Raw genomic sequence first — 22485 nt, forward strand, 5'->3', positions numbered from 1 at the left:
CATCTCTGACATCTTGCTCCATCCCCTAAAGTGCCTGGGGCACTGCTTAGTGGTCAGGAGTGAACACCTGGTCTCAGATGGTCTGAATCACAGATGTACCACCTACCACGGGTTCTGGGCAGATTACTTTACTTCTTTGAGTTTCAGTCACTTGTTCTATAAAATGGGAACAATAAAGAACCTCTCTTTTAGGTTTGTTTTAAGAACTAAATTAGGCAATCCAGGGCAAATATGAAGTCTAGTGCATAATGTACACCAAGCAGTTTATGAATGTTAAATATGATCAAAATTAATAATAATTTTACTCCCTCACTTGTATGTGTTTAATTTGATTTTTTTCTTTAAATCTTTGAGTAAGACTCATTCTCTGGAAGATGGACTATAGCTTCTTGCACCTACTGGGGCTTGATGAGCTGTGTACCCCCATCTCACTCCCTCTCTCCCACCATGTACACTGTAACCAGGGCAAAAAGCCCGGGCTACAGGACCAACTCCACATTCCTTAAAATGTCGTATGGTGCCCTCTAGACTTGATTCTCTTTTCCTCTTCAAGCTCACTTCTCACTGCAGTCTCCCATGCCCTTTATGCTCCAGCAATCTTGAGCTCCTTATAGCTCTCCAAATAAGCAGCACATTTCCACATATTCACACTTTCCTGACTTTGCATCATGGCTCAGCCTGGAAAGCTCTTCATTGTCTAATTTGATGCCGGGAAAGCGCCTGCTTTCCCTCACACCCAGTTGCATATAGCCTCTTCTCTTCATGGTGCTACATTACTGCCCTCCTCACCCCAAGCACTGACTGTTCCTTCTTTCGTCCACCAGGACTTCTGTGCCTATTGCTTGCACCACCCTGTCCTGCGAATTTTACGGACTTGTCTTTCTCCCTTAGCAGACTCTGAGGGCAGCGACTGGTTTTGTCTCGCCAGAGCGCTGCACGGTTCCTGGCACCTAGTAAGTACACAATAAGTATTGGCTGAACAACTTGGATTACATTTTACATAACAACCCTTTCTCTGAGTCGATGGGGATTACTGTGACACCAGAAACTGACCTTGATCACATCTCTCAGTTCTCTTTAGAGGGTCATTTTTGTTCATCTTAGTATCTCTGAGCAGAAATATTTAGAACCAGAATGTAACGTAGAATAACTACGTGTAACTGTCACCAAACACCCTTGAGGCAACAATAAAAAGAAATGGTGTACATTCTTCCCCATCTTCAAATTCCTAGTCCTTCAGGTTAATCCAACCCTTCTAACAGGAGGAGACCTCAGTTTCCACCTCTTCTTCTGCTCATGTCAGTCTCCTATTCACTAGTTGTCCAGTAGCTACAGATTACAATGCAGGGTCCTTGGCAGGTCCTTGCATATTTTTCTAGCCTCACCTCTACCACCCCTTACCTTGAATTCTCCTTTCAGCAGTGCTAAATCTCTTCTGGTTCTCTACACATATAGCATCTTAATTTTTGTTCTCCCCTCTGCATACAATGACCTTCCCTGCCTTCTTCACCTCAATTATACACGTAATTGGTATATATATATATATATATATATATATATATTTTTTTTTTTTTTTTTTTTGCGGTATGCAGGCCTCTCACTGTTGTGGCCTCTCCTGTTGCGGAGCACAGGCTCCGGACGTGCAGGCTCAGTGGCCATGGCTCACGGACCCAGCCGCTCTGCAGAATGTGGCATCTTCCCGGACCGGGGCACGAACCCGCGTCCCCTGCATTGGCAGGCAGACTCTCAACTACTGCGCCACCAGGGAAGCCCCGGTATATAATTTTTATACAATAAAATTTACCTTTTTGGTAAATGTGTACAGTCACACTCACATATAGAGCAACCGGATGGTTCCCCAAATCACCTCACCCTATGCTTCCGTGCAATCAGTCCCCTCTCTCCACCCCTCATCCCTCCTGACAATGACTTATCTCTTTCTTATCTCTATAATTTTTGTCTTTTCTAGAATGTCTTACAAATGGAATCATAAAGTGTCTAGCCTTTTGTGTCCGGCTTCTTTCACTTGTCATATTGCAGCTGAGATTCACTGATGTTGTTACATGTATTGGTGATTTATTCCTTTTTATTGATGAACAGTATTCTATTTGTTTTCTCCTTTTTAAAACCCAGCCTAAGAACCACTTTCTCCTGGAAGTCTTCTCTGATCCAAGGGTTATATGTTGTTTCTGTGTTCCCATAGCACTCTAGACTTCCCTTCATCATGGCATATAGCACATTGTACATTGATGACTTTTTTAGGTATCCATGACTAGCCTTAGCTCTAAGGGGGAAAGTGTGTTTTAGTTATTCCCATATTCCCAACACAGCACCTACTAGGTGCTCAGATGCAAGTGTGAATGGATCTCTTTTGGAGTGAGGCAGCCTTAAAGTAGGACATTTTGATAATCTAACAATGAACTCCCACTGATGCGGTCTCATTAAACTCTCACGACAGCCTATGAAATTGACACTAATATACACTCTTTACAAAGTAGGAAGTTAAGCTATGCCAATTTGAACCCAAAACTCACTCTAAAATATAGCATGACAGTGACAGTCCTCTGTAATTTGAGTGGCTTGAGGACTAGGAATCTGTGTTTTGGTGGCAAATGTTCATTTCCTTTAACCTGTTCTCTATTTTAGGTCTGGTCAAGCCAGCAGAAAAAGAAAGGTAGTGTCTTGTTGGCTAAAAACAAAGCTCTTAAGTCAAACAAAGTGGTGGCGGGATGGGCCAATAGCTCACTGGTCCTTGAGAAGAGACTAATTCATTCCAGATGGCCGCGGTTGGCTGGGAAACTGCAGGCAGTCATTCCTGCATGAAGCAACACTGAGGCTGCAGCTGGATGGTGCCCGACCACAGGCAGGGGGAAATGGAAAGCAGATTAAAAAGACTTTGGTTTAATTGTCACTCAACCAGCTGTCTCTCAGCTAGGAAAATCTGACAAACCTCCCGTCCGAGACCTGTAAATAACTAACATCGGTCCCCAGAATGCGCGAGGGTCAGGGATCCGTGTCTGGGGTCAGGATGCGGAATGGTAATGACATTGGAGATGAAGGCTGAGTCCCTCTCTTCCCTAGTTTTGCATGCAGTCCCTCTCTCCTGCGAAGACGAGGAGGCAATTAAATTCAACTCACATGGGCCAGTCGATCAAATCTGGCAAAGAGCTCGTTGAGCATCCTGACCAGCTCCTGGGCAGACAAGGTCGTGGAGAGGTTGGTAAATCCTTTAACATCTGCAAAAAGAATACTGGACAACAGGGAAGGGATGGGGTGGGGAGAAAGCACATTAATATTTTAATCTATCCTGGGAGACACATCACGATTCAAACAAACCAACTGTGGTCTGAGATTTTAGCTCTCCTTGCCCCGGGAGTCTCAAGGAATGCCTCAGTGTTTAACAAACATCTCAGCAGAGAGCCCACCCAGGGGTTCAGGAAGGATAAGAAGGCAACGGGAAGCCCTTCTTCCTGTGCAGGGCTGTGGGGTGTGGGCAATGCAAACAACCCAAAAGGGAATTTTTCACTAGGAACAGATCAATGTATTGTGGAAAGCAAAATGAAGCATCATGAATCATCTCTATATTTTCACAATGAACAGCAAAGCAGATTGCATGAGCACAGAGCAAAATGGACATGGGGACAAAAGAGTGCAAAACCTCATTATCTTCAGCCCAATGACATACATATATTCTACCCAAAACTGCAGGCAAATAGAGTTAGGCATTTTTCAAAAATTGTGGGAATAGGTAGCAAGCCTGGGAGACCTTAGGCAGAATAGTTAATTATCTGAAATGCACATTTACTAAGAATTTCAGTTAGGTGAGGTCTGATACTATGCATATGGCTAGGTGGAGGGGAAGGAGCAGTCCTCGAAAGCCTTATAAACGCAAGGCACTGTATGAACACTGTCTTGTTAAACCATCCAGTTAGCCTGTGGGGAAGGGACTGTTCATTCCATTGTGAAGATGAGGAAAATGAGGCTCAGAGAGGAGGGAAACTTGCTCAACATTTACTCGTAGCCCGGGGCAGAGTTGGGATTGTGCACGTGGCTGAACTGCATGGTGGGGCACTGCTTCACCCACCTTAACACACCATCTCAGGGACTGATGCAATCACAGGGACACCTCTGAGAAGAAGGATGGAACACCAAAAAGGGTACCATATTTTCTTGATTCTCGTGTGTTATCATCTCTGAAACTGACGGGATTCTGTAGTGTGTCAAACTTTTTGATTATTTTTCTTAGTGTTGCATAAAATAATGGTGGGTCTTACCCTTGGTGTGACTTAGTTTTAATGAAATAGGTGAATAAGCCAGAAGGCACTGTGGAATGTGCATTGACTTACTTTGGTCACCCCTGGTATTCAGTGGTTCTTAAAGTTGTCTCCATTTTTATGGATTCTCGTTCCTAAAAAATGTGCAAGGATTCAAAATTTTCATTTCATTTCAAGGGATCTGTGCCTTCCCAGAAGCCCATTCAGATTCTCATTAAGAATTTTTAGACCTCAATTGAAAAACTATTGCTTTAATTAATTAGATAATGCCTTAATTATTTTAGCAAATTAATTATTTCAGCAAATATTTATGTATCTACTATGTGACCAGCTACACACTGTGCTAGGAAGTTGTATTAAATGATAAAGAAGCCCCAGTGCATGTCCTCAGGATGCTCAGAGTATGGGGAATGGAGTTGGGCTGACAAAGAGAAAGACAGAAACAACAGAGGCAATGACTACTGTGATAAAAAGACACACACTGGGGATGACCAGCCATTGGGGGATCAGGAGTTTTCTAGTGAAGCAAAGTCCAAGCCGAGTCTTGAAGGACCGAGGGGACTTGATGGGTAAATGAATGGCTGCTCTTAGCAAGAGATCAGCACATACTAGGGTCTGGTGGAAGAACAAGCAAATGTACCAGGGTTCTGCAAGTATTCAAGGACAGCTAGTCTAAGGGTAGTATTGATCAAGGAGGATGGGAAGAGAAGAGGAAAGAGGGAGAGAACAAAAAGAGAGAAAGGAGGGAGGAAGGAAGAGAGAGAGAGAGAGAGAGAGAGAGATGAGGTCAGAGAAGTGAGCAGGGGAACAATACGGAAGGGCTTGATTAGCTAGGTTGATAAATACAGACTTTTCCCTAAACATGATGGAAAGCTAGTGAAGGGTTTTAAGCGTGGGAGTGATACCTTTAGATTTTTAATGTATAAGGCTTCCTCTGGCAGAGTCACTACACTGCCACTGTCCTCTACAGCTTTCTGGTGGCATAGCAGCTGGTCACATACATAGAATTTGAGTCTAGAGAGATTGGGGTTCAAACCCCAGGTCACCACTTATGAATACTATGAACTTCTCCAAGACTTTATTTTATCTACTGAAGATGATTGTAGTACCTACCTCACTGGTGGGTAGCAAGTGTTTAGCATAGTGCCTGGCATAGTAAGTGCTCCATAAATGCATTAGCTCTCTCCATCGTTATTGTACAAAACTGCACTATGATTGAATGGTTGGGAAGAGAGAATGAGGTAACAGAGAAGGAAGAGAGTCTGACCATTAACTGGATTATTTGTTACTTGTGGCTGAAAGAATTCCTGTTGACACAAACCTGAAACAATAGTAGCAGCAATACTTACAGAGTGTTAACTGTGGACTTGATACGTTCTAAGAGCTCTACATGTATGAACTCGTTCATTCCTCATAACAACCTATGAGGTAGGACCTAGGATGATCATTTCCATTTACAGATAAGGAAATGGAAGCCTGAGTAACTCTCCCACAGACAAGAAAATCTAGGATTTGAACCAGGCAGGCTGGTTCTGGAATCTACAATGTTTATCACTACAGTAATGCTACCTTTGAAGTAAGCCATCATCATGGCAAGTGGGAAGTGGAAGGACCCAGAGATCCTCTAGTCCAACTACTCACTTTATGGATCCATTTGCCCAAAACTATTAATATCTATCTGTCTATGGCAGGATAGGTTCATTAATTCATTCATTCAACAGCTAATAAATGGAATGCCTACTATGTATGTCAGATACTGGAGATACAGTAGAGAATAGGAAGTACCACCACAGCCCTTATGAAACATGTGGTCTATTGGAAGAAGAAATGGATTCCCTGAGAACAAAGGGCATAAAAGTTTCAGATGTGCTCAGTGTTCCAAAATCATGAATTTTTTTTTTTGCAGGCTTCTGAACACACCATGCTTTATACACTGGTGTTTGTACATGACGTACCTGCTCCCTGACATAGTTTCTTTCTTGTTGCTACCTATTAAAATCCTACTTGTCCTTTAAGACCCCACTCATATGCTAAGATTCTACGTTTATGGAGATTACCCTAAGCATAGCCTGTCACCCATATTCTAGCCTCCTGCCCAGCCTGTGCTCCCCTCTGTCATGGCATTTATCACTTGGTAACACAATCATGTGTGCAAAGTGTGCTCCATCCACGAGCTAAAGAACAGAAAGAGAGTTACCTCTGTATCTCATCCCCCAGCACATGGTGGGCCTCATGGTATATTTCCTGAATTGAATCAACAGAAATCTTCAGAATTGAGTCTTCCTTCCTCAGAGTCTTGTCATGGCCACTACTGGTATCTCTTGGGAGCTGGTTAGAAATGCAGATCTCAGGTCCCACCCCAGACCCACTGGATCAGAATCTAATAAGAATTTAACAAGAGCCTTAGGTGATTTGTGTGCACCTTAAAGATGGAGAAGCCCTGGTTTAAGTCATAGTTATGCAATAAGTGTTTGTTGAGCAAAAGACAAGAAGCAGAAACCAGGGCCCTGGTTCTCTCTTGTTCATTCTGCTCCCCCAGGTGCCGGGCTCACGGTCAGTTCCTTTGACTCTAGGTATAAACTTGTAATCTTCCATATGAATGTACCAAAGAGGCCATATTAATTGTCAAATCTAATTTGCTTATATAAGTTGTTTATTTGGCTAAAAATAATCTATGTTACCTATTAGTCACTCTGAATACAGAGTCCTCAAGGAGAATTCACTAGACTCATTAGGAACACTAGCCCTGCATAGACTTTTATTCCTAACTTGTGTTATTGGGCAGGTTATTTAACTGCTCTGAGCTTCCATTTTCTTTATAATAAAGCAGAGATCATTAAAGCTACTCTGCAGGATTACTGAAAGGAGATCACTTGTAAATCACAGCATAGTCCTCAGTAAGTGGAGAGTATGTAACTCCTTGTGGAAATTTTTGGGAATCGGAGAGTGTTTAATAGATGGCCACACAAACAGACCTCCAAAGCCAAGTTCTCTAGCTCCACTCAACTGCATTTTGCTTGTATGTGAAATGGTAGTCTGCAAGGCCAATGTTAAAACCAAGCAGGACCCTGTGGGGCTCCTGGGCACAAAAGCCTTTCTGTGTCCCCTATTTCTTGATTACAGGAAATAGGCTTCACTCAGCCTCCATGACTTTCCCTGAGTTCCAACAAGCACGTTCAAACAGTTGCTAGTTAGGGAAGGGAGGGGATGCAGAGACAAGGGACGAACAGTCAAGAAACAATAGTGCAGCCTTGGGGCAGGGTCCTGGTTCCGCCTCAAGGGATACACATAACAACATCTTTGAGCTGTTTTGCAGATACTGAGACCCTCACCAGGTGGGAGAAGTTAACTGTGTGCTGCCCACAAGCACTCAGACCCCAGACCGGGTGGACCCAGAAGGTTGATGATGCCAACTCCCACTTACCTCCCCGCCAACCAATCAGAAGAGTGTCCACTAGCTGATCACACCCTCTTTGAGCCATTATAATAACACTCCTCACTGCCCCTCCAGGTTGGTCAGAACACACAGTTTTGAGGGCAGGAGCCCGCTGTGGCCCCCTTTGCCTGGCAAAGCAATAAAGCTATTCTTTTCTACTTCACCCAAAACTCTGTCTCCAAGATTTTATCTGGTGTCAGGGTACAGAAGCCGGATTGGGCTTCAATGTGATGATTGTACATGTTGACAGGCCTGACTAGGAAGAAACAGCCAGTCAAGAAAGTGTGTAGACTAAGTTATGCCAGCAAATGTGTGCAAATGAACATGGCATGGGGTTTGGGGGCAAAAGGAACGGGGGCAGGGAGCTCTGGTAGAGAAGCTAACTGTCCACCAAATCCATGCCTGCCTGTCACTAGCAAAGACAACTAGCAGGGGCTCTGTGCCCCTCTTGTATCAAAGTGGAGCCATGTAATCAGGTCCCATCAATGGAATCTGAGCAGAGTGGCAGACACCATTTCTGGGCTGAGGTGGTAAAGAAGCAGGTGTGCCTTTTCTACCCTTTTCTCTCCAAGAGCTGAATGCGGACAACTTTGAAGCTCAAGGGGGTGATACAGCTATGAAATGCAGGGGGCTTTATCCCTGAATCACCCACTGGCAGGGAATGTAAGCCAGGGGGAGTTGTGTGGATGAATTATATTGAGTTTACATCATTGAAATTGAGAGGTTATTTGTTAGAGCATTCCACTAACTAGCATAAGAAATGCCTTAACTACATGGGGAATAAGGAAAGAGAAGTAGAATTGGGCAGATGGGATTGGAAGCCCAAATGGCTTCTCATAAAAAGCTGAGTGGCCAGGTGGAGCTCCAGAATGAATCTGGTGAAGGCTCATATGTTTGTAGCTGAAATCGACTTGACAGTCCAAATGTTTTGTCCATTTCAAGCAGCTTGGTTTTTGGATTAGGAAACGGAGATCCGGAAAGATGAAATGATGCAATCGAAGTCTCACAGGGGGCTCATGGAAAGCGTTCTGGGATGAAAACCCTGATCCGCTCGCCCTAGTCCACTCTTGGCCACTCATGTCACCAGGCGTGGCACCTTTTACTGCACCTTACCCGGACAGGATGCAACGAGCCGTACGAAATATGACTGAGTTAGACATTTATAGCAGACTGTTTTTAGGGAAAGGTCACAAAACCATAACAACAAAAAAGCAACAGAGAAGAAAGAATGAACCAGGTGGGTTTCCTCAAGACAGTGACAGGGGCTTCCCTGGTGGCGCAGTGGTTGAAAGTCCGCCTGCCGGTGCAGGGGATGTGGGTTCGTGCCCCAGTCCTGGAAGATCCCACATGCCATGGAGCGGCTAGGCCCGTGAGCCATGGCCGCTGAGCCTGCGCGTCCGGAGCCTGTGCTCCACAGCGGGAGAGGCCACAACAGTGAGAGGCCCACGTACCGCAAAAAAAAAAAAAAAAGACAGTGACAGGATGGGAAATGATTTCAAAAATGCTCCCTTTCCTGCAGTGGGTGTGCTCTGGGGGCTAGGGAACGGGGTGTCGCAGCCGGCCCGACTTTGTTCTCAGACACGGGCTAAGGCCCATCCTCTTCTGCATTTTTCATCTCTGGTCCTATTTTAGTACCCAGCAGCCTTGCAGTGGGCAGGAGGGGCTCCACCGCCCCAAGTTGAGTGCATCTTCCCAGGACCAGCGGGGCTGTGGGCATCTCGCCACCACTGCCTCTGTGAACGGCTGCGCGGGGCCTCTCCAGCTGCCAGGACCTCCGCACATTCTTCTCCCATTAGAAGTGGCTCCTTCACTGCGACCTGAGACCGCTGAGAATGCAGGGCAGCAAACGCAATCTTAATTTAGTGTGGTGCGAAGTTCTGGAAAAGACTCTGGAGCACAAAATCTCAGTTCAATGATTTAAGATAAATGGGCAGGGTGCAGGGTGCAGAAGTAACTTTAGTTCCTCACTAAGGGAAGCACTGAAAATGGATAAGTGCAGGAAGAACTCCAAACACGCATTTTTTTTTTTTTTTTTTTTTTTTTGCTGTTCACGGGCCTCTCACTGTTGTGGCCTCTCCAGTTGCGGAGCACAGGCTCCGGACGCGCAGACTCAGCAGCCATGGCTCACGAGCCCAGCCGCTCTGCGGCACGTGGGATCTTCCCGGACCGGGGCACGAACCCGTGTCCCCCGCATCGGCAGGTGGACTCTCAACCACTGCGCCACCAGGGAAGCCCAAACATGCCTTTTATTGAACTTAAGGCTCCCAAGTATGTTGACGTGGGTGTGCAGGCTTGTTTACTTTTTTCTTTATGAAGGGCAGTTTTTTTTTTTTTTCTCCTCTTTCTCCGTGGTGACAGACACTTTTGTAATATGTCGTATATATTTTATAAGATGTCTTATTTCATTATACTTTATTAACTTACATACCATTATAATTATATATGAATCATTGTACTATATCAATACATATTTCATAATATGTCATATATGTCAAATATATGACCTATATTTTGCATTTTTCTTAACTTTATCTCACTGTTCTGCCTTCACTTGTGCTGATTCCTCTGCCTAGGATTCCTTTCTTTGATTTTTGTTTTTCACTTGGCGGACTCAATTTCAAAGAAGGCAAATAAGAATCACCCCTTCTAGGAATGTTTTCTCTACACACCTCCATCCCCACCCCGGCTCTTCCTCTTTTTATGATCTCTTACTGTCCTTTGCTTACTTAATAACAGAGCCTCACACTGTATTATAATGACTAGTACTGCCCTGAGCCCATTGTTCTAGAATTGGTATTGACGAGTTCCCACTGTCTGTGGGACAAATTCCTAGATCTGGAGTGCATCGAGTTGCTGTTTGACAAGGGGCTCTTTGCAAACTCAAACATCTAAGCCAGTGTAGCTCAATTCTTGGATGAGACCCTGAATGACCTACACTGATATATGTGCTAAAAGGTTGTGTTAGAATCAAGACTTCTGCAAGACTTGCATTCACATAAGTGCCCTGGCATACCAGAAAAGCACCCAGAGATGCTGGAGAGAAGGAAAAGTTGTCTTCCCTCCTACCAAAGTTAGGAGAAAAGGAACTAAGGGGGTACCACTCGTCATTATTATTTTTTTATTTTTATTTTTTTGTGGTACGCGGGCCTCTCACTGTTGTGGCCTCTCCCATTGCGGAGCACAGGTTCTGGATGCACAGGCTCAGCGGCCATGGCTCACGGGCCCAGCTGCTCTGCAGCATATGGGATCTTCCCGGTCCGGGGCACGAACCCATGTCCCCTGCATCAGCAGGTGGACTCTTAACCACTGCGCCACCTGCGAAGCCCACCACTGGTCATTTTTAGAGCTGTTTAACCTACAGATGTTCCCCTATATTTGGGAAATTCCCACCCTATGATGTTTGGTAGGAGGGAGATATAGTTCTGTACAAGCTGAAAATGTCAGATATTTGCGTCTTAGTCACTTCTGGGGAATGACTGGGCTCAGCCAATCAGACACATCTGCCTTAGTCTTAACTTGAGATGCAAAGAGGCAGGGGGGTCAGAGAGTGGGTCAGGACAGAGGCAGCCAAATCCAGATCCTGGGGGCTGCGGAGGAATTCTGTGTGCAGAGGAGGCAGCTATGTGTGGGACAGGGTTGGTAGCACAGGGCACGGATGCTTCAGGTACAGTGGAAGCAGCGTCCTCACCGGCCTAGTGCCCAGCTGTGATTTTGACTGTGCTTTCCTCTTCTTTCTGGCCCATTTCCTGAGCCCACCTCTCCATCCTTCCCCAGTGACTCTGGGAGCCCCCATGTAGCCCTCCAATGCATTTCTTTTACATCAGCCAGGGTTGGATTCTTTTTCTGCTTGCAACCAGGAAACATGTCTGAAACAATCTACAATATGCTTAATGCTCTACTATATGCTTATGTCAGTCCTGTGCTTTGTATATATCTTCACTCACATAATCTACATAAACCCCTGTAAGGTGGCTATTAAAGCTCCCATTTTACAGAGAAGGATTCTGAGAGTCATGTATGTAAATTGCCCAAGGTCATACACAAGGAAGAGGCAGAATTGGGATTCTAAACAGGTCTGTCTCACTGAAGAGGTATATTGTCTGGCACAGTGCTGGGCAAAGAGAGGGCATTGATGGATGGATGGATAGATGGATGAAGGGATGGATGGTTGGGTGTGTGAATGGGTGGAAGGGTCAGTGGATGCAGAATGGATGGATGGGTGAATGAGTGACCAAAAATATGTTTGCAAAAGAAAAATAAGCTGTAGTCCTTTTTTTGGTTTTAAAGACACTTATAAGGAATATAAAGAACAGACCTATGTAATCACCCCTGAGGCCTCCAGATCACATTCTGGAATTATTTTTCCCATCATAGTGTAACAGGCTTTTGCCTTTCCTACTCAAAATGTAAAGGCAGGCAAGCCTACTTCAGGGGAGCCAGGTGGTAAGTCAACTAGCAAATTTAACAGCAGACACTCTTCTCGAGCCTCAATTTGGAAATGTAGAACTCTCTGATGAATAATCACTACTTAATGAATTGCTCAACCAAATGAAGAAGGCGCTGACATTCGGGCAGACAGAAGTCATGGCCGAGAGGTGAGAGCAGCCAGGAGCACGTGGATCACGCAGAGAACTGGGCGAGGTGTCCCGTTTCTCACCTGACATTCTCGTAGCGATGGATGTAGATCCGGTGGAACTGATGCTGCAGGTGCTCGTCTTCCACGTTGGTCATGTCATTGATCATCTCCAGGACGACAAACCGAGGGAGCACAGACAGCACAAGCCGCTCCTGGGACACACGAATATAAGGGTGAGAACTAAAGTATTGCCTGCCATATCGGCAAACAAAAGATGGTGCAGCCGTCAAGCCATTACATTACAGCCGCCTGGATGGTGAGCCCTAAGGGAACCCAGGATGGAGACAAACGGCCTGCCTGCTGGCAAGCCCATCTAGCAGTCAGCTGCTGCAGCCCCCCACAAAGGTGCATCCTGAGGAAACTCAGGATGAGAAAACACAGGATACTGGCCCCAGAGAGCTGAGCTGCATATCAAAAGCATGATTTCAATAAGCCCAGACTCTTGTATCTTCCTATACATAGAAAAGTACTAAACTGCTTAACTTGAGATATCTGGGTTTTTTTTCTTTTCTTTGTTTTTTTTTTTTTTTTTTTGCAGTACACGGGCCTCTCACTGCTGTGGCCTCTCCTATTGTGGAGCACAGGCTCCAGACGAACAGGCTCAGTGGCCATGGCTCACGGGCCGAGCCGCTCCGCAGCATGTGGGATCTTCCCGGACCAGGGCATGAACCCGCGTCCCCTGCATTGGCAGGCGGACTCTCAACCACTGCGCCATCAGGGAAGCCCTCTGGTTTTCTTTAATTAACAGTAATCCTTTGATGTTCCAACTACCTGGTATTTTATTGCAAAAAACTCCTATATATCCTGGCTCCCTCCCACCCCCCTTGCCTCTTTGGAACAGTTTTCTCAGCGTTATCTGAGATGCTGTGTCCCAGGCTTGATGTCCTCAGAAAGTCTGCTAAATAAAACAAAACTCTCAACTTTCAGGTTGTGAATTTTTTTTTCAGTTGACGAGGGACAGTCTTGTTAGGCTGACCACTGGGTCTCAGGAGGGTGGATGGACCGTGCAGAAGTAATGGGGCTCTTGACTGAACTTCTCGAGGCATTGCTGATTTCGTACCATCCTCTGAACATGACAAATATCTACGGAGTACTTGTTATTTGCCAGGCACTGTGCTGAGTGTTGGGTGTACAGTGGTGAACCAGATGAATGACAGCCCTACTGCTGTGGAGCTTACATTCTAATAAGGAATACAGACATTAAATACACACACCCAAACATGCCCACACATATTTACAAAATGTGACAAGCGCCAAGCAAGGACAGGTCATGATCAGAGAGTATGATGGTTGATAACAGGATTCAAATAGGGGCTTAGGAATGACCTTTCTGAGCAACTGATATGTAAACAGATACATGAAAGTTTGGAATGAGCCAGCCCTTTGTGGTACAAGGAGGAGGGAGCTCCAGGAAGAGGAAACAGCAGGTGCAAATGTCCTGATACAAACAGAGAGCAATGGTGTGCCTGGAGGGTGGTGACAGAGGGGTGTGGTGACAGTCAATGAGGTTGGAGGTGTAGATAAGTGTGTCAGGCCTGCCTGAGAAGCTAGCATTTAATTCCAAGTAAAGCTGGAAGGCACCGCGTGATACTAAGCAGAGGAGTGACGTAAGCTGATTGATGTTTTAAAAGATCACCCTTGGACTTCCCTGGAGGCACAGTGGTTAAGAATCCACCAGCCAGTGCAGGGGACACGGGTTCGAGCCCTCGTCTGGGAAGATCCCACATGTCGCGTAGCAGCTAAGCCCGTGTGCCGCAACTACTGAGACTGCGCTCTAGAGCCTGCGAGCCACAACTACTGAGCCCATGAGCCGCAACTACTGAAGACCGCGTGCCTAGAGCCCGTGCTCTGCAACAAGAGAAGCCACCGCAGTGAGAAGCCCGTGCACCACGACGAAGAGTAGACCCCGCTCGCCGCAACTAGAGAAAGCCTGTGCAACTAGAGAAAGCCTGCATGCAGCAGTGAAGACCCATGCAGCCAAAAATAAACAAACAAATAAATAAATTTATTAAGAAAAAAAAAACATCACCCTTGGCTGTGGTTTGGAGAATGAATTATGAGAAGGGGGCCAAGGGTAGGGGCAGGGAGTCCAGCTGGGGGAGCTCCTGCAGTGGTCCAGGGGAGAGGTGATGGGGGGATAAGGTCTATAGGACTGGCAACCAATAGGGATGGCAGGAGAGAAAGAGGGTGTAACCGTGGTGATGACTAGGTTTTGAGTTTGGTTGATGGGGAGGGTGCGCTCCATTCACTGAAACAGGGCGCACAGGAGAGGAACCAGTCTCGGAGACATTAACTCTTTATCGAGAGGAGAGGAAATGAGACACACACCTCCACAAATTAGGGACCTAACACTTGACAGCATAATATTCTTCCATTGTGATCAACACAGCAGATAAAAACAAAATAACTTTTTAACTAGCAACATGAACTAAATCCTAAAAAGGTCTTGTGCTGTGGAAATGAGGCAAGAATCTGCTCCTTTTTTTTTTTTTCCTATAATTTACTCTAGTGTGGAATGGAGTTTAAGACAGGTGTATTTTATTATTATTAATTTTTAAATTTAGGTGTAGTTGATTGACAATGCTGTGTTAATTTTTGCGCTACAGTAAAGTGATTCAGTTATACATGTATACATATATATGTGTACATATATGCATATATATACACATTCTCTTTTAAAATATTCTTTTCCATCATGATTCACCAGAGGGTATTGAATATAGTTCCCTGTACTATACAGTAGGACCTTGTTCTTTTTTTTTTTTTTTTTTTTAATTTTTTTATTTTTGCGGTATGTGGGCCTCTCACTGTTGTGGCCCCTCCCGCTGCGGAGCACAGGCCCCGGATGCGCAGGCCCAGCGGCCATGGCTCACGGGCCCAGCCGCTCCGCGGCATATGGGATCCTCCCAGACCGGGGCACGAACCCGTATCCCCTGCATCGGCAGGCGGACTCTTAACCACTGCGCCACCAGGGAGGCCCGGACCTTGTTCTTTATGATTCTATATATTGATGCAATAGGTTATATCTGCTCACCCCAACCTCCCACTCCATCCCTCCCCCAAACCGCTCCCCGTAAGACGGGTACATTTTAACCACCATAGTTTCTCATATCTTCATAGATATTTATGGACCCTAAGCATTTTCAGCATCCATTCTTTTATTTGTTCCTTGCACAACCCTGAAAATAATCAGGCACAAATAATTATCTTCATTTAACAGACAGACTGAGTCAAGTCAAATTACCTATATGACCTGAACAGTTACCAAGGGTCAGTGGCAGGATGCAGTCCTTCACCACGTTCTTCCTGGATGGGATTCGTGGTGAGATGGGCAAAGCCCCAGGTTTTGAGTCTGACTGGAGTTTGGGTCCTGCTTCTATCCATTTAATAGTAACATAGCATTAGGCGAGTGACATGATCTTTCTGTGACAAGTGCCAAGCAAGGACAGGTCATGATCAGAGAGTATGATGGTGGTGGAAAATAGTAACCTACTACATAACCTACTACTCTATTTTTTTTGAAAATTCAATGAAATAAAATATGTGAGGGGCCTGGTGTTTATTCCCTCCTGCTTCCTCTCTGCTCTACTCAACCCTGCCCTCACGGGAAGGGCTTTATTAATGAAGTGTCCACAGAGCTTCACACGATGAGGCTTTTTCCTCTCTTGAAAGCTGTCCCATCGTGGGGCTGAGAGACATCTGCCTCATGTCCATTTCATGTTCATTATGCTGTCTGTCAACTTCCCAGGTAATTGTGACCCTGTTCCTGCAATCGCTGAGGGGTGGGAGCTGGTGCTCATCACATCTTTGAAGCACTTGAAGCCTCAGAACAGTAGGTGCTAAATACATATTTCCTAAACAAATGAGTGAACCCAGAGAAGGTGGAGACTGTGTCCAGCTCATGAGTGCAACGCCTCCAATGGCCACCCTGATACAGGATAATTATTTGTTAAATAGATTCTTTGGCAATACACATTCAATCTTCAAGTATGACATAGATGCTTTATGGGAGACTTTCAAAATAAAATTTTAATAGCAAAATTCTCCAGCACCCAGGCTTGCCAGCCTCTGGCTAGCCCTGCTACTGGCAACTGCCCCAGGTCCTGCCTCTGTAAAGCATTTTCTGGCAGGCAATGGGAAATTGCCTGGAGTCTGCTTATAAAAGCGCATTTTCAGCACTTTTGCTTCCCTTGGATTTGTTCACTGCTTGAGAAACATCATTCAAATGCGCTGAAGACACAATCTGAAAGAAAATGGGAAAGTTTGCCCCTTAATACAATTCCCAACCCTTGCTGAGACATAATATCTCATTTTCTGGCTTTGGAGATCAGAAGTACAAGAATCTCTCCTGAAGCCAGACTGTGGCCCAGGGTGGCCTTTGTGCTCACATTCTGCACATCTTTTTCTCCCTGGGTATTTTGCATTTGCATGAAAAGGGACCCTGGGTTGATTTCAAGTGCATCAGTGGCTCCTGCCTGGATTTTCCTCTCATCTCCTACAACTTGCTCTATTCATGTCATCAAAATGGCGTAATGGGCAACAATTGCCCTTAGCGGGAAGTCAAGGTGAAAACCGTGAAGGATTCAGGATCTTCAGTTTATGCAAATACTTGTCGTAGAGAAGAGAAAGAGAGCAAGGCAGTCCTCTGATGCAGGCAGTGCTTCTGGGCAGTTATTCTGAATGGCTTAAGGAAGAACTCGCCACTCTCAGGCTCTTGCAAACCGAGACACCTCCCATTTATCTCTCTCTACTGCAGGTCAAGCAGTGGTAACTGCAGTAAAGGTCCAGGCACTGATGAGAGACTTACCCTGGGTTTATAGATAATGTCATACTTAAAAGTGATCGCTCATTATGTAGCATGTCAAGTGCTTTGCATCCAGTATCTAATCAAAACCTCACATTAATTGTAGTAGGTTACTATTTTCATCGCATATTATATATGAGATACTGAGATTTAAAGAATTTAAGTGAAATGAGGCAGCCTGGAGTCATGCACTCGGTAAGTGCATAGTGAAGACTCAAGCCCATTTCTTTTTTCTTTAAAACTTAGATTGTAATTCATCCATTTATTCACTGATTTACCATGTCAAGAAGTAGGTGCTGCATGACAAGTGCAGTCTGGACATGGAGAATCAGCAGTAGACAAAACCAGACATGGTACTCACCTTTGTAGAGCTAATGTTCTAGAGGTAATGAATGGTAAATAAAAATACTGAGTAAGAATAAGAGATGCTGTTTACATGAAAATGGAATCGAATGCTTTGGAAAGACTTGGTAATACTGAGTAGCTAGAACATTGCAACCAACCTACATGTCGGCAAGCCAGCCATACAAATTAGTGGGAGAAATAATAAAAATCCAGAAGTCATTCTGATAATTTTGTGAGTACATTGAAATATTTGGCTCCATTTTAAAGAACTAGAAATCATGGCTGATGCACTATTAGCTGTGGTCTCTGTAAGAAGCAGTAGATCTCTGCTAAGGAAAATACCTGGGCCTTATTATTATTATTTTTTTTACACACACACACTGTATTTTATTTTTACAAGAGATAAATTAACTGACACCAAGCATTGTAAATGGATGACCACAACAAAAGCAACAATGACTGCAATTACCAAACACAAAACACACTCATACTGTGTCATAATATTGACATTCAGTCCAGTAATCCTCCACTGTAACAGCTCCTTTACTCTGCAGTGAAAGTTGATTCGTATACTTTTTGCCTCTGAGTCCTTGTGGGATTTTTTTTTTATTCAAACAGAAAGTCACAAAAGTTATAATCATCCTCATCAGTTGACACAGTCCCATGTAATTAATTTTTATTTCATCTTGATCTTTTGTTACCACTTTTATGAATTCATCAGTTTTCCATTAGAGTTCTGAAAATGCTTATTCATTCAGTTCAGCAGTATAGTCAGTTACCAGAAACCTGTACTCTGAAAAGACTTGTCAGAGTCTTTTCCATGAATTCCTTGAAGATGAAACCCTTTTATCGGAGGAACATTTTTGCAAAAGCATCAGAGTATACCCAGAACTGTCTGTAAATGACAAAAGACTTAAAAATGACCACAGTTAAAGATTTGATGAAAGCTCATAATAATGCAATTGACAAGGAAATTTAATTATTTCTGAGATATACATTTTAAAGTAATAACTAGAATTATGACTTATAACATTATACTAGAACATATAAGATTTTTAGAAATTTCATGTAATGTCTGAAACATTTATATTAACATATTTCCATACAAATAACCCAAAGAAAGTTTACTATTAGTTTTTTGTCTGTTTTTTGTTTTTTTTTATACTGCAGGTTCTTATTAGTCATCAATTTTATACACATCAGTGTATACATGTCAGTCCCAATCGCCCAATTCAGCACACCACCATCCCCACCCCACTGCAGTTTTCCCACCTTGGTGTCCATACGTTTGTTCTCTACATCTGTGTCTCAACTTCTGCCCTGAAAACGGGTTCATCTGTACCATTTTCCTAGGTTCCACATACCTACGTTAATATACGATATTTGTTTTACTTTTTCTGACTTACTTCATTCTGTATGACAGTCTCTAGGTCCATCCACGTCTCAACAAATGACTCAATTTCATTCCTTTTTATGGCTGAGTAATATTCCATTGTATATATGTACCACAACTTCTTTATCCATTCATCTGTCGATGGGCATTTAGGTTGCTTCCATAACCTGGCTATTGTAAATATTGCTGCAATGAACATTGGGGTGCATGTGTCTTTTTTTTTTTTTTTGCATGTGGCTTTTTGAATTATGGTTTTCTCTGGGTATATGCCCAGTAGTGGGATTGCTGCATCATATGGTAATTCTATTTTTAGTTTTTTAAGGAACCTCCATACTGTTATCCATAGTGGCTGTATCAATTTACATTCCCAGCAACAGTGCAAGAGGGTCCCCTTTTCTCCACACCCTCTCCAACATTTGTTGTTTGTAGATTTTCTGATGATGGCCACTGTGACTGGTGTGAGGTGATACCTCATTTTAGTTTTGATTTGCATTTCTCTAATAATTAGTGATGTTGAGCAGCTTTTCATGTGCTTCTTGGCCATCTGTACATCTTCTTTGGAGAAATGTCTATTTAGGTCTTCTGCCCATTTTTGGATTGGGTTGTTTGTTTCTTTAATATTGAGCTGCATGAGCTGTTTATATATTTTGGAGATTAATCCTTTGTCCGTTGATTTGTTTGCAAATATTTTCTCCCATTCTGAGGGTTGTCTTTTCATCTTGTTTATGGTTTCCTGTGCAAAAGCTTTGAAGTTTCATTAGGTCCCATTTGTTTATTTTTGTTTTTATTTCCATTCCTCTAGGAGGTGGGTCAAAAAGGATCTTGCTGTGATTTATGTCATAGAGTGTTCTGCCTATGTTTTCCTCTAAGAGTTTAACATTGTCTGGCCTTACATTTATGTCTTTAATCCATTTTGAGTTTATTTTTGTGTATGGTGTTAGGGAGTGCTCTAATTTTCATTCTTTTACATATAGCTGTCCAGTTTTCCCAGCACCACTTATTGAAGAGACTGTCTTTTCTCCACTGTATATTCTTGTTTCATTTATCAAAGATAAGATGACCATATGTGCGTGGATTAATCTCTGGGCTTTCTATCCTATTCCATTGATCTATATTTGTTTTTGTGCCAGTACCATACTGTCTTGATTACTGTAGCTTTGTAGTATAGTCTGAAGTCAGGGAGCTTGATTTCTCCAGCTCCGTTTTTCTTTCTCAAGATTGTTTTGGCTATTCAGGGTCTTTTGTGTTTCCATATAAATTATGAAATTTTTTGTTCTAGTTCTGTGAAAAATGCCAGTGGTAGTTTGATGAGGATTGCATTAAATCTGTAGATTGCTTTGGGTAGTATAGTCATTTTCACAATGTTGATTCTTCCAATCCAAGAACATGGTATATCTCTTCATCTATTTGTATCATCTTTAAAGAAATTCTCAGTTTCTTTCTTAAAAAATGGTTTTAAATTAGGTGTGGGCATGAAATTTGCAACAGACGGGAAACAAAGAAAATTCTACAATGGTTCTGTTCTCAGATTGCTCTAAAAGTAGTTTTAAATTATTTGCCCTCTTTTATGGTCAATCAATTTTGAGTGTGGTTTATGCAATATAGAGAGTATAGAATTCCCTTCAATGGACCCATACTCACATCCAGCTGAAATAAACTATTTTAAGCATGGATTATTTTTTAAAAATACATATTTTATTTTTCTCCTCGTTTATTCTACTACCACTTTTGAAATATTCCTTCAACTCTCTCCAGGCTACAAATCATAATTTCCCTTCAGCATTAAAGTTATTAGGTTGTGTTAAATTTCCAATTCCAATTTCTTTAGTCAAAATTCCCTGGACAGATTTATGAGATAAAATGTCCCCACACGACTGTTCAGCTGCTCTTCAGCTTCTCCCGGCTGGATCAAAGGTGTTGAGGGCAATGATGGTGATTGATTTCTTCTATCTGAACTGCCTCTGGAAATGTTAATAGTATGCAAATGAGTGCAGAATTATGGCCTCTCTTGGAATCAAGGAGAGTATTTTAAATTAGTACTGCACAGGGATGCCAGATATAAGGACACAAATAGCAAGAAGAAAAACTATAGTTACTAGAATCGGAGCGTGTTCTATTGTAAAACTCAGGCTGTGGCCCAGGTGGTCCAACAGTTCAAGGAACAACTATGATGACCAACTCTCATCTATATTGCTTGATTTCCTCACAGCAACCTTGAGAGATTATCATTTTTGACAGATAAAGGATCCAACATTCACAGAGTTTAAGTGGTGCACCCAAGGTCACCCAGACATGGAGTTGGAACTAGCAATCAAATCCAGGTTTGTTCTTCTGCAAAGCTTTCACTCTTCCTGCCATGCCAGAAGCTGCAAATAATGTGCTAGAAAGATTGCAAAGAACTAGGCAGCCAGATGGTTGCAAGAGTTACAAGGGGGTAAACACAAATCCTTTGAGTGAAGTCAGCTGCCAGGAGGCTCAAAGGCCATTAGCACTGCGTGTCTGCTCACTGCTCAAAATTTTACTGAAAGAGGGGATCACGGTGCTAACTGCAACACTAGGTAGCATGATAAGAACCCATGTTAAGTAAAAATATCTAAGTGCCAAGGAAAAAGAAGTAGTTCATGACTGGAAACAGCAGAGGAGGCTTTCTAAAGGGAGGACGTCTCAGCATTGGTTTGGGGCATTGGTGAGATTTTCACAGAAATAGCCCTAACATTTGTGGAGTTCTTTATAGTTGAAATAACACTTTTTCAGGCAAATAATGTAAGTTATTTGTCTCTCAGAATGCCCCCGTGGGTTAGGATATGCATTATCATTTCTAATTGAGAGATGAGGAAACATGCACAAAGTGATTTGACAAGTTGTTCAAAGTCACAAGAGCAAGTTGGAAGTTGACATGGGATGAGCATCTAAGCTGGCACTGTCCAGGAGAAATAGAATATGAGCTTTCTATGGAATTAAAAAATTCTTAGTTCACACATAAAAAAGGAAAAAGAAACAGCTGAAATTCATGTCAATGGTATATTCTATTTAATCTTGTATACCTCAAATATATCATTTCCATGTGTAATCAGCATGTAACCAATATGTAAAAAGTTATCAATGAGATAATTTGCATTCCTTTTTTTTTCTTGGTATTGTCTTCAAAATCTGATGTGTACTTTATGCTCACAGCACATCTCAATTTAGACTAGGCACATTTCAGGTGCTCAATATGCACACGTGGCTGGTGGCTACTATATCGGACAGAGCAGAGTTTTTCTGATTCCTTGTCTTTCTGCTCTGCTAAACTGTCTCACAAGTACAGATGGAGGGAGATGGGCATCTCATGCAAAGGGAACAGTAGGAGAGGTAATCGTGGAGGGATGCAATTGGTACCTCAAAACGTGTAATGAAAGAGTTTAATAAGGAGTTAAGGAACACAACAATGGGTGCTCAAGCACCCCAAAACTAGGAAGAGTAGAGCTACAAACACTCCTGGAGCCTGGAAAATCCTGTAGCCTTAGGAAATGGCTGCCTGCAAGAAACTGTGGCCTTTGGTAGAGAAATGGAAGCACTGTTAGTCCACCATCCAGCCGGGTAGACAGTGGGGAGATA

At 43.3% G+C, this 22485-nt stretch overlaps 1 protein-coding gene across 1 annotated transcript in view; it reads right to left on the reverse strand.

Annotated features, from left to right (window-relative positions):
• ADCY8 (adenylate cyclase 8) overlaps positions 1-22485 on the reverse strand; it is a 218853-nt gene that overhangs the window by 139014 nt on the left and 57354 nt on the right. The window contains exons 3-4 of the mRNA XM_060115762.1: positions 12368-12498; positions 3139-3250 (exon numbers count right to left, since the gene is read on the reverse strand). Of these exons, the coding sequence (XP_059971745.1) occupies positions 3139-3250; positions 12368-12498 (243 nt within the window). The remainder of the gene's footprint in view (positions 1-3138; positions 3251-12367; positions 12499-22485) is intronic.

The sequence above is a fragment of the Mesoplodon densirostris genome, chromosome 13 (genome assembly GCF_025265405.1).
Source record: "Mesoplodon densirostris isolate mMesDen1 chromosome 13, mMesDen1 primary haplotype, whole genome shotgun sequence".
In the NCBI taxonomy this organism is placed as follows: domain Eukaryota; kingdom Metazoa; phylum Chordata; class Mammalia; order Artiodactyla; family Ziphiidae; genus Mesoplodon; species Mesoplodon densirostris.